At 43.1% G+C, this 18255-nt stretch overlaps 1 protein-coding gene across 1 annotated transcript; it reads left to right on the top strand.

Annotated features, from left to right (window-relative positions):
* Window positions 1–6669: 6669 nt before the first annotated feature.
* On the top strand, window positions 6670–17998 carry LOC145412566 (uncharacterized). Its single transcript, XM_080282472.1, has 4 exons — window positions 6670–7000; window positions 10411–10599; window positions 10647–10895; window positions 16551–17998. Exons 1-4 carry the CDS (start codon window positions 6670–6672, stop codon window positions 17996–17998), a joined length of 2217 nt encoding a protein of 738 aa, XP_080138598.1.
* The last annotated feature ends 257 nt before the right edge of the window (window positions 17999–18255 follow it).

The following is an 18255-nucleotide window of genomic DNA, read 5'->3' as shown; positions in this document are numbered from 1 at the left end:
TATCTCAGTGATAAACAGTTTATCAGTCTGTTATAAATGTACGGAATAAACAGTAAGGATAGCAATCTGGTCTGACTGAATAGCAATGGCATCTTAAAAGAGCACATCACCGTGATACCCGTCCATACGAGAGAGAGAGAGAGAGAGAGAGAGAGAGAGAGAGAGAAAGAGAGAGGGAGAGAACTGAAGGTTTGAAGAGGAGGGAGGGTTTGGAAGTAAGTGGAAAGAGGATATGTTGGAGGGATGGAGAGGTGGGGTGGATGAATGAATGAATTACACCCGACACTATATATACATGAGGGGCTGACAATGGTATGCATTACACCCGACACTATATATACATGAGGGGCTGACAATGGTATGAAGATGCATTTACGTGTATATATATATATATATATATATATATATATATATATATATATATATATATATATATATATATAAAACCACAGGAAAAATGAAAGGAGCGACAGTGAGTACTTTCGAATATTCCATCTTCAGACAAAGACGTCTGAAGATACGAAAATACGCTGCGCTCCTTTCTTATCTACTGCTGTGGTTATTTTGCATACATGTCTTCACGGTGAAGTTTCTGCATATATATATATATATATATATATATATATATATATATATATATATATATATATATATATGCAGAAACTAGACAAAATTCAGAACAATGCTGTTAGAATTATTAATAACCCTGCCATTACAAATAAACTACCTCCCCTACGGGTGAGAAGGAATGTTGCGTCCCTTGCATTATTTTACAGATACTTTTATGGCAAATGCTCAGAAGTTGCGTCCATTGTGCCGCCTCTCCATGTCTTTCCCCGCACAACATGGGCATCTGGTAGCGCTCATGACTGGACTGTCACACTGCCATATTGCAGAACTTCGGGCTATCAGAATTCTTTTCTTCCCCGAACTGCATCTCTTTGGAACTCACTTCTCCAGAGTGGTTTTCCCTCCCACTTCAAATTTCGGCTGTTCAAGTCCAACTGTTACAGGGTTTTTATGAATGGAGGAAACCTGTAATCAGGTATATGGATTCTTTTTATTCATTTTTTTCCCTCTGTTCTGTTATTTAAAAAAAAAAAAAAATGCTCTCCAGCTCCTAAAGCCACCCCTAGACTGAAAGAACTCGTTTGGAGGTAGCCTAGAGTAATGAAAACAGAAAAGACGTGATGTGACTGTACAGTAGGGAAGAAATCTGAGATGGATGACTGAGCACTGCAGCCACCACCCTCTGTTGTCTGTATCAATATTGGGGCATGACCTTCCTTCCACCCCCCCACTATCTTTGCCCCTCTCCCTCCCTCTCTCACCCACCCTTTCTCCTTTCCCCTTCCCCCCTCACCTCTGTCTGTCTGTCTGTCTCTGTCTGTCTGTCTGTCTGTCTGTCTGCCTGTCTGTCTGTCTGTCTCTGTCTGTCTGTCTGTCTGTCTGTCTCTCTCTCTCTCTCTCTCTCTCTTCTCTCTCTCTCTCTCTCTCTCTCTCTCTCTCTCTCTCTCTCTCTCGTAATTCTCAATATATTCCTGCTTCCTTCAGACGATTTTATTCAGCCCAGGAGTGTCTTTTGGAGCTGGAGGGTTTAGACTTCGCCTTAATCAACCTCCTTACCCCTAGAGGTCCTTCTATGCCCCTTGAATCTAACCTGTCCACTTCCAAGGCCATATCTAACCTGTCCACTTCCAAGGCCATATCTAACCTGTCCACTTCCAAGGCCATATCTAACCTGTCCACTTCCAAGGCCATATCTAACCTCTCCACTTCGAGAAGTCTCTTCAGAGCTAAGTAATACTGTCTGGAGATAGCAGGAGTAAAGATATAGGCACATCATCGGTCTGAACGAGTTGGGTTGATTTAATTCATCAAAGGTATAACAAAGAATGAAAAAAGAATGGAAAATTAAAAAAAAGAATGCATGTTACCTGACTGAGAGGGTTAAATGAGTTACCTAATTTCCCCCCAAACAGTTAGATGTAATTAAAACTCAATTTATGGCCAGGAGAAGTTTGCTGACACTGCCCTTGACTGTGCCATTTTTATGTTTATGTTTTTAATGTCCCCCCCCCCCTCCCGCAAGGAACTGGGCCACCCCTAGAACATGCATGGTAAACCTTGGATGCGTGAAATTCAAAGAACCTTCGTTATGCAGCAGGATTGAGCCTCCCTGGTTACCAGTCAAACCAACATCCCCCCAGTCTGACTACACTTGGCCAACAACACAGCTGAAAGGGGTTACGGATGTCTGACAGATTACAACCATCGCGTTCTTTGAAGTATCGATCTCTTGCTGACCGCAGATAATATTCTGTATTAATTGGGCCCGGGTGTCCTGTGTCTGAGCAACGATCATATTATATATGGATATGCCGATTTCTTAACACCTTCCCTTTGGCGATTTTTTCTATATAACTAAGTATCCTTGGGTATGTTACTTATGCAAACTGTGCCGATGCTGAAACAAGGTAAATGACACAAGAGAATGGTACGCTGTAATATGCATGCAGAGAGAGAGAGAGAGAGAGAGAGAGAGAGAGAGAGAGAGTGTGTGTGTGTGTGTGTGTGTGTGTGTGTGTGTGTGTGTGTGTGTGTGGAGAGGGGAGATTTGCTGACTAACGTTTCCTGGCCGATACACTCAGCATCTCATGCCATGCGGAAAAAAAAAAAAAAAAAACAGTAAAGGATATCTAATTCAATAAAATATAATAATGCAACTTACATGCTATATACAGGTCAGCTGTATGTACTCTTTATTTTACAGTGGATTTACAGCAATACCAGCAATAGGGACATACTCCCTTTTAGTCCATTTTACTTATTGGAAAAGCTTAGCGAGCGGTACTATTCTGTAATCCGACCAATTTTTCTGCTGTATTAATATAAGTTTATTTACAATTTTTATGAATTCATTTGTGAAACTGACATTAAATAACAACACACACACACACACACACACACACACACACACACACACACACACACACTGACAGACAGACAGACATAGATAGATAGACAGACAGATAAACAGATATGAAAATCCTACCGTCTTTGTTACTTCCGGCATCATCAGCAATCAGGTATTCGCATCAGCCTGTTCCTTCTGCATTCTCGTCTCAAGGAGAAATTTTCCTGTAATACGTCGCTCCAACCGCTTGTAGCCCATAAAGATTTTTAATCAAGGCGAGACTGGAGTTTACTTTAGATATACCGTAATGCCACTCAGGGAAGAGAGACTGGTAAGTAGCCTAGGCCCGACCCTCTACGCTCCTTGTGGGAAATAAAGGATTGGATGATAGGTTATACTCCTTTTACTGTAACTTGGACTAAAATTACCATCCCTCCATCCTGATTAGTAAGCTGTAGCAACAGATTAACAATGGAATATATGGCTAGTCACGAAGGAGTGCGGTCGGGAGGATGTAGAGCCGTAGCATTGTCTTCTGCCTTTGATCTACGGGAAATAAACTGGAAAAGTAAGAAAATCTGGGTCAAGTTAAGGCGAAACGGGTATAGTAAATAATTTCCACGTCCAGTCATCTCATAACAAAGTGATCCAATTTTTGGCTTTCTATTTGTTTACCTTCCTTCTGAATATACGGTATAGCTTTGTACGTTTTCAGTCTTGAAATCCTTCATACTGTATCCCTTCATCCGATCTTCATATCCCTCCATCTACCCAGCTCCTCCTCACTCAGGGTCTAATTCTGGGTGGCATAGGAGGCTTCGTTGCACTTGTTCGTTAGCGATTTATTTCACATATGACATCTTAACATTTTCTTCTTTTAACATTGCCTTAATATCGACGTGGTTTGCATCAAAGTCGTACATGAGGACACTGAGGTATTCTATCATTCGCTAAGGATTATATGCTACGGAATTTCTAAAGCCACATAGACCACGACCCTCACGCTCATCCACCTGCAAGGCCTCCACCCAGTCCTGGTCCCCTCCACCCACTGGGCAAACTCTGCTCTGATCTGTCGTCCACACTGAACACTTGGGTACGCTGTCTCTCCCTGTCTTATCCTTCCTTTTCTCTTGTCATCCGTTCTCCCTTCCTTCATTTTGCTCTATCCCTCCCTGTGTCCCGTCTTTCCGTCCCTCTCCTTCTTCTGTCTTTCCATCATTTCATCCCCCTATTCCCGTCCTCTCCCTCTCCCTTCATTCTCTGTCCTCATACTTCCTGTGTCTCTCACTGGAGTTTCTTAATTTACATGACCACTAGGGGACTAAAAACTGTACAATGGCAATGGGTTCAATGCACTACATTAGTACACAACACGAAGGCTCACTCTCAATCTCCCTGCGTGCATTAGAGAAGTTAACCGTAAAGGAAGAAGTACTCGGTCCGACAGTGGTCATACATAAGATGACAAACTGCACTTGCCAGGGTTGAAAAGTGCTATTATTTATTTTATCTGGGCTAAAATGTTACTACACACAGCATTTATGATTAAAAGATGAATAACTATATCTATCTAGCTATCTACATGCTGTGTGTGTGTGTGTGTGTGTGTGTGTGTGTGTGTGTGTGTGTGTGTGTGTGTGTGTGTGTGTGTGTGTATTTTCACGCGCACATGGCTTCCAAAGCGTGTGTGTGGGATTTACTGGGAGGGGTGAAGATGGGAGGAAAGAAGGCAGACAGATTAAAAAAAAAAAAGAAAAAAAAAGAAAGACAACGAAAAAGAAAAATATAAAAGAGTGTTTAGAGTGGTGGGATAGAAGAAATGATGGATGATGGTGACAGTAAGGCTTGGAGGCACTTTAAATTCGGCCAGACAGGATGAACCCTGGGACTGGGTATCAGGAAGCAGACTTAGGTACAGGAGCAGAACAAAATTGCAACAGAACACGAAGATTAAAACTCTGAAACTTTTTTGTGAGAGGGCACGTGTAGAGGTCTGAAGGGGGCCAGGATCCACTCACACCAGGTCAGTCAGTCAGGTGACTAAAATAAGCCCGGTCTGCGCAGCGACGTCACGCGAGTCCTCCATAGCCACTCGCTCAACTCACTCACTCAGTGTCCAATGTTCTTGCCTTGATGTATCTAACAATTTCATTTTATATCCCTGTGAAAGTCAATTCTTCTGGCGTGATACTTCTTCCATTCACTTTTAATCTAATAACTTTACTCATACTAAGTCATATGGAAATCATTGGACTATTGCAAAAGAAGGGTTAGAGCAGTACATTAGTTTTCCTTAAAGGTGAGCTATACCTCACTTTACTAATAAAAAAAAGAAACACTGTGCATAATGTACAAACGCTACTGTGTTTCACCATCTCGTACGTTCCTAAGACAGACTGGCAAGATACAATTACTGTACTTCCTTCTGAAAACTGCTGAGGGATTTTGGTTCAGAGTTACTGACTCTCACAGCTGACATCAAACTGACCTTTCTATGCAGTATGCCTGCCTGTATATCATAATACATTCCAACTGCACAGCACTCTTGCTGATCATCATACATACGAAAATTTATTATACAGAACCACTGATCAATAAGAGATATGAATTATGCTGTGGCATCCCAGTTATTGCTTTGCAACAGTCCCATCTTGCCTAAATATTAATGTATACTTGCACAGCTCTTTGACAGCAGTTGTGTTGCATACTAAACTCGCTGCCTCTGTTGTCCTGACACATTACAATGCATATCAGTAACCTTATAGACTAATCCGTACTGTTTTTGTCTTTGCTGACATTTCACAAAATAATGTATTCATCATACTGAACTTGTAAGAGCCTACAAGAGTGTAACTAGACTTCAGTCTCTCTCTCTCGCTCTCTCAACTAGACGTTTGTCTGTCCGTCTGTCTGTCTGTCTGTCTGTCTCTCTGTCTGTCTGTCTGTCTGTCTGTCTCTCTCTCTCTCACACACACACACACACACACACACACACACACACACACACAACCACTGCCTGGCTGGCTGACCTGGTGTGGGTGGATCCTGGCTTGGAGGGGGCAACAGGTGAACTGGTCCTCAGTGTTGCTCGGGCGGCTGGCCAAAGAGGGTGTGTACCGCTCTGTCTCTTGCGTCGGAGTTCACGTGCCACAGTTCCCCATCTCCTCTACCGCAAAAACCACCTAACCTAACCTCACATCTGCTATTAGAATACCTGTGTGGGGTTGAGGTACATGCAGGAAGTGAGGTTTTTCCCAGGAGCTGTCGTTGGAAGAAGCAGAAGAGAATCTTCCTAATTTGGGAACATATTTCCATCGAAGGAGGAAGTGGCAGGGGAGAAGAGTTAACCTGCCAGCAGCATTCGGGACACCAGCATTCCTCATCTCACCCTACCACTCTCATCTAATTCCTCGCCTATTAGGGGTGAGGCACCAGCATGCGACTCCTTGGCTCTTCTCATGCCCGGTTTCCATGTGTATGAATGACACGAGCATGCAAGGGCAAATATTTTCCTATGAGACTCTTTCCCAGCTCCCTATAATAATACAGTAAGAAATTATCCAAGGGTAACAGTCTCAAATGTCTTGGACATTGCAATAAAAAATTATCTAGGAAATTAAAACTGGTGACCTCGACGGTGCAATAAGTATTGATCTAGGCAACAAACTCCAGTGACTCCAAAAACTGGAGGTGTAATCAGTGGAATGGTGTGGTGAGTTCTATATTGGTGTATGGAATGACCCTGCATGATGGTGCGGTGCGAGAGCTTAGACCAATGTGCGACACGGGAGGGGGAGAAATATAGGTTGCGGCCTCGCAGGGTGGTGAAAAGGCTGCAACAGGAGGTGGCCAAGACCCCAGGGGGAGCTCTGGCCAAATCGCGATCAGTGCCGCTGTCAAAATACCGCAGAAAGACAACCAATGCCAGGGAGCGACACCGCTTGATGGAGATCAACAAGGCCTTCGATACTCTGCGACAGGTGCTTCCCGAGGCTGTGGAGGTAGAGACGGCCAGCACCCCATCCATCATGACCAAGATCACAACACTGTGCCTGGCCATGGACTATATCAGGGCTCTCAGTGAGGTTCTCGATGCTGACCCTCACCCTACCTCACACAACCTGTCTCACCCAACTTCACCCTTCCTGCCTCAGCCTGCCTCACCCTGCCTCCCGTCCCTAGGCTCCCCAACTGCCCTGAACGACCTGCTCTTCGACACTCCCACTTTTTTGGACGACCCCTTAGATGTGTTCTATGACCTTCCCCCCTTACCTTTCCAAGACCCACTCCACTTGTTGCTGGAGGTGGAAGGAAAGGGCATGTTGCTCCTCACCTAAACTTTCAAATCCCACCACACCTCCCACACAGTATACTGCACTCAACCATGCAGTCACGCACACTCCACCACATCCCACCACACCTTCAACAAACTACTGCACACCCTACTGAAACTCCACCACATCACCACACCCTCTCATAGCTGCAGCACACTCCACCGCAGCTCCATTTCACCTCTGAGAATGCCTCGCAGTGACATCTTTGGAAAAAAGTTGATTGTGTTTAAGATATGTGCAGCGTCTATACCTTCACTAGCCATTATCATCAACAGAGCCTGACTTGAAGATATATCAAGTGCATAATTATATCATACTGTACTCCATCAATACGGACATGTGTGTCATCTGTCTACAGCAACATTGCCTGTCCGTTCGCCATGCCAAATACTGTGTATAATAATTCTCACCCCCCTAACCTATGCTACTAGGAACAGGAAAATGATGATGATAACGCCAATGATTCCTAGTGATGGAAATGGAACTTTTAAAGACTTTTATCGTCTGTGAGCACTTCAACTAAAGTGTGCCATGTATTTGTTACTGCTGAACACTGAGTGACGTTACTGATATGTGAAAACCAAGTCGCGGAGCATGTGGTTTCATGAATAAAATGTAAGTCATTTGCATGATAATGAAAACAATTCTGCATATGCCATATATTTCGTAATATTAGGCTGTTAGTAACAAGAAATGGACACTAAGAACTGTATTAAATGCGAAAATACTTATTTTGATTGTACGCCATCAATATTATCAACAAAAACAACTGTCGGTTTACCAAATATTGAGGCCTCATGACGGCCAGTAATAGCTATAACAGAAAAAAAAAAAAAAAATCTGTCACGTGTGAATAGAGTAAACCTGTACGTTATCATTATTAGCTACAAAAATATGCGGTTTGTATTATTTTCATGATTGTATGAATCCCAGTACGAGGTAGTACGGTCGGGGAGGAAAGTTTGCCAAATATTTCACTTCAATTTCTCACCTCTTCTGGTTAATATTCCTAAAATGAGAAAATTTAATATTCCTGAGGTGAGAGAAGCTTGGTATGTCTCTGCCTATAGATGACTCTCACAGTTATGATGCATGGAAGAGGAAAGGGACTGACATGCTGCAAGTGTGATGCTGATTCGGTGCAATAACAGGCGAACTTCTGGCCCCGATAGTACAATGGAAAGCAGACAAAAGCAGACCTACATGATCCTTTTGAGACTGAGTTGTGAGTAGCAGGATAAGGAGTTGGTATCTATCTCATATGTGAGAAAAGATATTCACCCGTTCATTACGACAACGTACTTTCATCTCTGCTATCTCCAAATAATTATATTCAGTTTAGGTCAGACCCTGCAAACAAAATAAATTAGATATGGCCTTCAGTAAGTTTTTCTGTACGTTCTTTCCTAAGCTGTTACATTAATCGTGTGGATGAGGCAAGATTGTAATAAGAATGCCCTTCCCGGGTTGAAGGTGTTATAACAAAAGAGACCAGAAACATACCTCATGAATTCTGCTTGGATTTTCCAGGGTGTAACATATCTACGTTATCTGCCTGTGAGTGAGAAAAGGTTGGCGAACACAATCAAATGTACTGAATCGGGATTGTGTGTTGGGTAGTTATGACTATGCTGTCTACTGCCAGAAAAAGTGACAGTATACGAAAAGAAAAACAGAGACAGTCCTACTGATCCTTATGAGGCTGTGTACTATAGGGTAGGGTCAAACTATGTACCAATTTTTTATATCAGTAAAAGGAAAGCAAAACATAAGGCTCCTCCCCTGCCCACAGATCACCAAATGCAGTCAGGAAAAGGTGAGGAAAATGTTCTGAACAATAACTATAATGAAAATTTTCTATAGCAAATGGTATATGGTAGAAATAAGTCGGAAATTACAGACCGTATGAATAAATGGGCCTTAGGTTTTTCCGTATTATAATCAATATTTTGATGGTGGTGAGGCAAAATTAAGAAAAAAATCTAGTATTGACGGAAAGTATATATTCATAGTAACATTCATTAGAAAATAATATAGGAAAATACTGACCTTGTGAATATATGGACTCTGTTTTTGTACGTAACTTGGGCAATATTTTGATGCTGTTGAGAAAAAGGGTAAAAAAAACGTTCATGGATATTTACAGGAAAAGGAAACTAGAAAACAAAAGAAATTGTCAGAGCTGCCCAAGTGATTATTTGAACCTCAGTCCCTTCACAATGAGGACGTCATTCTTAGGTGGCTGCTACAGGACGACAGTTTTCAGTTTGGGGAATCGGTCTGTTTGTGATGAGGTTCATGAAGGATGTACCTGACCCCCGACCCCACCAGGCCAAAAAGTCCACCTTTAACCTGAACAAATCGTTAGGAGATACTGTAGACCAGCAGGATTAAAATAAATATGACCTTCTGGAACTGAATGTTTTATGACTGCCCATAGTTTTATCCTACTTTTTGTATCAGTCTGAAAAGTGGAAGAAAACTGAAAGTAAATTTTAGAAAAGAAGTTGGCTGAACTGAAAACTGGAGAAGAAAAAAAAAAAAAAAAAAAAAAAAAAGGAAATATGGAATCAGGTTTGTTCGTAGTTCGACTAATATTCTGAAGGAAGAAAAAAATTGAAAAAAAAAAAAAAAAAAAAAGTATGAAAATGCCGTGATTTTTTTGTGTGGGGGGGGGTGGAGGGGAAGCTGGAATATTAGGGAAAAACTATACAGAAAGTGTTCTTACGAGTATTTGGACCTATTAGTAATATGGGTAATATTTTGATGCTGGTGTCTGTGCCGTGGGTCCGTGCTTAGGGCTATGACGTGACCAGGCTACTGATTGCCATATTGTTCTCCAGTTGCCATAAGTATATTACACTACTGATTAGAATTAGCAGATGCAATAAGTGATCTGTCGCTTCTTTTGTCTGTCCAGCTTTCTTTCTACCTACCACTTGTTACAGTTTATGTATCTATTACCTGTAAGAGATCATTATCAAAATCTCTGTCATCACAACTCTCACTTTTTACACGACCACACCACATACTACAACTACTACTACTACTACACACACACACACACACACACACACACACACACACACTCTCTCTCTCTCTCTCTCTCTTTCACCTTCGCCGTGTGTCTTATGCTCTTCTATGCTCTCCTTTCAGGTGCCAGTTTGTCTCAGTATCTTGGAGCTGAGCCAGAAGCCACCCTCTCTCACACTCTCTCGTCTCGTCTCGTCGCATCAGCCACGCCCCAACCAAGCCAGAACGATAAGACGACTCAGCTGCACGACCTCCTACGACCTCACAACCTATTACGACCAGCTATAAGTCATCTAAAGTCTCCACGACCAGGTGTACTCATCGGCAAATTAACTGCTCCTCCTTCCGTTATATTCCAGTCAAGGCAGCTGCATCTACCTCCGTCCACGACAAGACGACTCAGCTGCACGTCTTCCACGACCCCCTTAAGCAACGACCTACGACCAGCTGTACCCATCACCGACTTCACCTGCCTTTCACGACTACTCAAGCTACCACGACCAGCTGCACCTACCTCCTCGCACGAGAGGACGACAACAACGACTCAGCTGCATCCCACGTAGACCCAGCTGTACCCAAGACGACACCCCACCTCATCACGACCACCAGTACCCAAAGCCTCTACATACTACGACCACAACGACTTGGCTTCACCTCACACCGCACTTCATACCATCACGACCAGCTACCTACCTCTTCACTTAACAACTCAGCTGCATCTAACATGACCCCTAAGTCACAACGACCACTTCAGGAACGACAACTGAACTGGAAAGGATAATACAACCACTTAGAAGCTTTAACAAATATTCTGTCGATCTCAATTTTTTATATAGGAAAGACTGTGCTATCAAACTCGTGGGCACTATCAGATAAGAAATAAGCGCGTTTGATCTCTCTCTTCACATCATCTGATAACGAAGAACTTGATCCAGTGAGCAATAAGTCTAATGCTCCACTTGATTTGATAACTAAGTGCATTTTAGTGGACTGTGATAAGTGGGTCTGGTCCAGCTCAAATCCTCTATAATAAAGTGTACGTTTAATGATCCACTTAATTTGATAACTAAGTGCCATATCAAGTGAACCAAGAGTTGTCAGTTTCTCTACACATACCCTGAAAACAAAAGCCAATAATAGTCTAAAATTCCACTTATTTTGATGGCTAAATGAGGTATATTGGACAAGGAAACGTGGGTCTAATCTTGGTTTATACATACTGCATTCTGATAACTAAAAGATATATTCAGTAAGCGATAAATGAGGAGATAACGAAGTGCTTTATCAATCGAACTCCAGATCCGGTTAATATCCTAGTTTACCTGAAGAGTGAGTGCTTTATCGAGTGAAGAACGAGTGACAAATGAGTGATAAATGAGTTGTCCAACTCGCTTTGATAACTGAATTCTTTATCTTTTGAGGTATAAATGACTAGATAAAAGAATTATAAACGTGCTTAATATTCGACTTCGTTTTTATTATTAACTGCTTTATCAGGTGAGCAAGGAAACAGGCTCCGCTACCACCACTACCCCTACTCTCTCTCTCTCTCTCTCTCTCTCAAGGTCTTGCGGTGCGTCGTTGTTGTGGTGCGGCTCGTTCAAGTGGGAGACCATTACAATCAATCCCACGGGCAGGTTCAGGCACGACTGCAGCCCCCTACCCTCCTCCTCTGCCCTTCCTCAACCCTTCTACCCTACTCCTTCCCCCTCCTCTCCCTCAATCTCCCTTCTTCCTCCACCCCCACCAGCCCATTCCTAATCTGTGTCGGAAGTGACGCTACCAGTCTCCGTCTAACAGAATCGAATACCTTTAGAGAGAAGAGGATCAAGCTGGAAAACATATAAGCTTTAAGGAAGACAAGATCACTGGAATACACACAGCTTTAAAGACAACACATGGTTGAAAAATATCTATAGCTTTAAAGACAAAATCGCCTTAATTACTGCAACAAGTTCACGTCCAGCAAGAATTAAAGAACTCTGAACAAATCTAATGGGAAAATTATATAGCTTTAAAGAGAAGAGTATCGAACTAGACACAGCTACTTAACTACCCGCCCCAAGAACTGTAATTTGCAACCACTCTACGCTTCTCAGTGATTTAGCTCTGAAGGCAAGAGAATCAAACTGAAAATTACAGTTACTCTACCCCTCACAGAATCATATAGCTTTAAAGACAACAGAATCAAGTTGCCTATATCTATCAAATCAAGTTCCTCAGAATTTATCAGCTTTAAAAACAAGTGTAACAAGCTGAGAATCGCTACTGCGTAAAATATCATATTCAAGTGGAGTAGAATCGAGACTGAAGAAGTGGAAGAAAAGAGAGAGGGAATTACAGTTTTCATAAGGACAGTAGAATCCAGCCGCAGTTACTGACAGGCCAGATAAATCCAAAAGTTTATCAGTGTAGAAGAGATTTGGATTCCGTAACAAGAGGATAAGTGACAGCAAGAGACAAATACGAGTGGAAAAGTGTGGTTACCATTACAAAAAACCGAAACAGGCTAAAATATATAAGTGGGATATACGATAGAGCTAAGATAAAAATTGCTCTAAAATAAAGAATAACTGAGACAGAATTGGCAAATAAGTAACACTCAAAGGGGGAAATAAGAACTAAGATGCGTGCTGGCTAAATCACGAAACAGCGTAAGATCCATACGAATGTAAAAGCGCGCCTGTGTACTGTTGGTGGAGGTGGTAAGGATCCGTGTGACTGTGTGAGGGAGTGTCATCAGCGCGTGGAGTGGCAGTACCCTCACAGCGGGGCTCCTGGGTGGTGTAGCCTTGCCCCCACCCGACTAATGCTCCACCTCTATCCCTCCCCCACGTCCCCCCATTGCGCGCAGACCAGCCTCACAGGACCAAGTCTTCCTAAACATTCTTGGGCATGAATTGTGCTTGGGACTCTCTCTTCGTGCCATTAATCTAAGTCACACTAGCAGACAATTACGTGCCATCTCATACAGCTACTAGACATTTACGTGCCTTCTCATATCATACAGCTGCTAAACATTTACGTGCCTTCTCATACAGCTGCTAAACATTTCCGTGCCTTCCCTTGTTATACAGCTACTGGACATTAACGTGCTTTTATCCTAAGTCATATAGGTATTAGGCACATCACAGGCAAACTAGACTGAGTGCTAATGTAAAAGACAGACTAAAAAAAATCCACTGATAACACTTACTATAGATTTCCTGTTCGTCCCTTCACGTTGAGTCATACAGCAACTGAACCTTTAACAAACAAGCTCTAGTGAATAACAGTGAAAAATACAAGCCTTATAGAAATCGTATACCCGTGTAACTGAAAGGAAAGGAAAGAACCTGCAACCACATCCCATGCCCTTCAACTCCCCAATTCGTCTGTAGCACAAGACACCTACGAAGACATAACAAATCTTGCAACTCCATCACCACTCACAGCACCACCCACGTCCCCCTCCATCAAAGGGCTAGTTTACCTGCTCTGAAACATCCCATAACTTTATGCCATAACCCCTGCACCTGGTGATCTATATCTTACCACGAACAGACGGTATTAAGAGGCTCTCTACAAACTCTCCATCTCAACTTCACCTCTTTCTCTCTTGCTCTCTTTCTCTCTCTCTCTCTCTCTCTCTCTCTCTCATATACACACGACCCACCACAGGCTTTGTCGTGGCCTAGCGGGGTGGCTCCTTTATCCCAACTGAGTCGCTAACCAGCCACTGATAAGCCCCGATAAGTCCTTCATCCTACCCCGCTCACCCCTGTTACCACCAACCTCGTACATCCTGCGAAAAAGAACACCCCGTGGGAGAAGCAGGGTTGATGAGGAAGGAGCATGAAGATTGCGATCAGTGGGGTTCCGTCATAATCGGATTTCACGGGGATACGGAGGAAGAGAAAGAGGCTTAGCTAATTGACATCAGTGTGTTGGGACACGTAGATATACAGCTGTGTCCTATTATGGTAAAAAGCTTTATGGAACTACCTTTTAAGACTGATTTTTTAAAGGTTACGTTTATGTATGGTGCTACACTGTACTTTTTAGGGAAAGTTCCTGTACCGTGATTATACTGGTGTACTATAACTTCAAGTGGCTTTAAGAACACTCATTCATCACGTACTTTAAGGTATATTGGTGAACTGTAGTAGAGTTTATGTAATGTACTTATAAGCAACTATAACAGAGCCATTTATAGATGTACTGTGCTTAGATTATCCTTATGTCATGTACTTTTAGGGGTCCATAAGCAAGCCTATTCATTACAGACCAACGGCAGGGAGGTATATGTTACGGGGAGGCTTGTAATCGCTCCATCTCCAGGGGTTAACGAGAGGGAATAAATGCATGCCTAAAGAGCGTCATTACAAGATATTTCACGAGGGGTATCTCAAGTGTAGGGGGGTCTTGTTACAGGCTGGCCAGACCCATAACACGTGTATCAGTGTAACTGCTCCCACATGCTAAACACCCACGTCTCAGAGGCCCTAACAGAAGCCTAAGGAGTTGAACACGGACACCTGGGAACACTACACCCAGCCACCCTGTACACCCAGCCACCCACCACACCCAGCCACCTAGTAGGCCCACACATATACACACCATCTGTCTCCCCCTCTTCACCCCAAACATAAACCCATCTACTTTTAACTTCCAACACTCTTAACCTAACCTAACCTAACAACACTGAGTCACCTAGTAAGGCCACACACTTACTCTTGACCACTGATATAATTCCATCTACAATAGAAATCATATACACAACTGTGAATTAAAATTATCTCCAATACTCTTAACCTAGCCTAACCCAACCTTAACTAATCTAACTTAACCTCACAACACGACAGAGAGTCACCTCGTAAACACCCACCCACACAAACCCCCCCCCCTCTCTCTCTCTCTTAACCACAGAGATAAAGTCACCCTCAACAGAAATCCTCGACTCCATTGTGAAATAAAACCATTTCCAGCACAAGAACATAACATCACTTCCTTTAGAACCTCACACACAACTTTCAACACAGAACCACCCCCAACATAAACCCAAGAATCCACTTTAACAAAAACCATTCCAACACAAATTCCTTACTTTAATCCACCTCCATCAGCAATCCAAGGATCAATATAAAAACCATACTGTCACACATTAATCCTTAATAAACTTAGAAAAACAGGAATAACAATCCGAAAGCTCATTTTTAAACACTAATCCATATATCTACTTTCAGACAGTAGCAACATACACAAAACCTCCAGCCATTAGTTTCCAAAACAGGTCCAGTGTTCCGAGACGTTTTTAAAAATCCACTTCTGCCACAACTCTACTTTTAACAGAATTCCATAAATCATTTTAACTAGACATCTGACAAATATACACACACCTCCAGCCACAAAACCAAGTCCACAGTCTACAGTTTTATCTACAAGTCCACTTTAAATACAAATCTATAAAAGTTTACACCGCACAAAACCCACACATACATACACATCAAGGCCCCAGACTGTTAAGGTAATTTCACTGTATATTTCTTGGCTCTGTGTGTGTCGGAAAATTATTTTGTGTAAGGCGAAGGTTAGGCATCAACTATAACTCAATATACTTTCATAAATTATCTCAAAATGGACACTCCTGGAAACTCTACGTAAATCACTCTTGTCACATACATTGGCGTGACTTATGGACTCTTTAAGCATAAGTGTCGTCCACGAAAAAAGCGTGAAAAATATTGTAACAGCGTAAAGAAATGCAGAGAAAAGTATGAAAAAAGAAAAATAGTGTTCTGAAGTGTGATGACCTGAGAACAACCTGGTAAACTTACACCCTACAAAAATAATAATAAATAAACACGTGAGGAACATATATCTTGGCAGCGATTTGTCAGTGCTCAGGGCCGAAAGTCTGTTCCCGAGGGGTAGAAGAGGAGGAACAGAAAGTGAAAAAGGAAGAGAAGGAAGAGAAAGTGAAAAAGGAAGAGAAGGAAAAGGAGGAAGAGAAAATGAAAAAGGAAGAGAAGGAAGAGGTGAGAGGGATGGTCGAGCCGATAGCTTAGACAAACAACCGAAAGCAAACATTACATCGTCGAGAGCCCACGCTGCTCCCTCTTCCTCCTCTCACTCTCACTCTCTGTGTTTTCGTGTGTAACCACCTGGAAGGCACCAGATCACACCCGGGAAGTGTTTTTTTTTTTTTTTTTTTTTTTTTTTAGAGAGAGAGAGAGAAATCAAGAAACAAATAGTGTTGTTCTGAACTGGAAAAATTCACATAGAATTGAATATGGATGTTAAGACTGGGGGCAAGTACGCCTTGAGGACTAAATCGATCATAAAGAGAATAGAGTCGGAAAAAAACAGAGCCAAAGCGCGTTGTAGAGAGCCCAAGGAGAAACAGAAGCCGCCTCCGTTGAGCAAATACCGGCGCAAGACAGCCAACGCCCGAGAGAGAAGCAGAATGAAGGAGATTAACGACGCTTTCATCATGCTGCAGAGAGCCATTCCGGACCTCTCTGGGGCTGACGCAGAGAAGCTGACGAAGATCACGGTGCTGAGGCTGGCTGTTAATTATATAAATGCTCTCACCGGAGTGCTGAGTGATGACTGCAGCTTTGGAGCCATGGATATAGAGGACGTGAGGGAACTTTGGTGCCTGGAGAATGCACACATAGCCAAACCAGAACACTGTGCCGGGCATGTCATAAGAACTAACAAAGAGCAGGTCAGTAGTGCAAATAAAGGCAATAAGTGTAGTGTAAATATCAAGGCATCTAACAAGGTCGTTAAGCAGACAAAGTGTCCCTCTACCTCCGTCACAAAAGCGAATTATATGAAAAATAAAAACAAAGTAGCTGGGAAGCTGGTGACGACAACCAAACGACCCAGCAAGTCCAAAAGCAAGAGGAAAGTGTGCAAGACGGCCAGCATTGCCACAAGTAATGGGGCATACATCACTCCCAAAAACGTGGCTCTACAGACTCCACCAGACAGACTTGGCAGACATGCAGACAACAAACCGCTGATGATGTCCATGACGGTGAAGCGGCCACGGATGGAGAGCAGCTACCTGGGGCCCCGGGAGGCCAAGCTACCCCGCCTGGAGCCAAATTTTCTGCCCTTAAGCACGGATCCACACCCCCACCAGCCCCTCCTGGCCCTCACCCCATGTGGCCCACCTTCCGTCCCAAGTCACAGTATACTCGAGCCCCTGATGGGCGCCACACCCTTCACGCCACGTCAGATACAAACCACACCCTGCACATCCCTCCCTCAAAGCACTCCCACTGACGTGCTTCACACTACAAGCATCCTACAGGACCTGGACATCCCCCTGGTGAGGACTGACGAGTTGTTGGAGTTCCCAAGAAGTATTCGACATTTCAGTGATTCCTCGTGCTGCGACTCTGCCTTCCTGAGCGAGGGGTTGGCGCCCCCCAGTCCCCTCTCTGGCTCCACCTCCACAATACCCACTTCAGTTCCTGTAGGTGACAGTTCTCCGGTCTTTTCAATGGCCTCCAGTGACTTTTCTGTGTGTGGGTCGGTGTCAGATTGTGACAGCGTTCTAACGACGGCCGTGGAACTAGAAAGCCTGCTAGGGGATGAGCCTTTCAAGGAGGAACTCGAACATCTTGCCTCAGCCTTTGCTGAAGAGGATGACACACTCAACCTCTTCCTTGGACATTCCACTGCAAACTTCATTTACACGGATACCGATGGCTGCTAGCACTTCATATATATATGCAGTAACTGACGACAGCAGCAATATAAGATAACATGAGACCATGAACGTGCCATATAGTGTATAAGGTAATAACAACGTGCCATAATGAAGAAAAAATAAATATAAGTTAAGAAATACGTGCTTGGCGGCCTTTTGAGTCCACAAGGTAACAAGCCTTCACGGGAAGTGTATTGTGTGCACTACTATGCATGACAGAATAACGGGCATGATTCCATTGATATAATAGACGCGTTTGTGAG

Source organism: Coenobita brevimanus, chromosome 93 (assembly GCF_032717465.1).
Source record: "Coenobita brevimanus isolate Jiangsu-jjx chromosome 93, ASM3271746v2, whole genome shotgun sequence".
Lineage (NCBI taxonomy): Eukaryota > Metazoa > Arthropoda > Malacostraca > Decapoda > Coenobitidae > Coenobita > Coenobita brevimanus.
The sequence above is the reverse complement of the archived record's forward strand: the minus strand, read 5'-3'. Positions and strand labels throughout refer to the sequence as shown.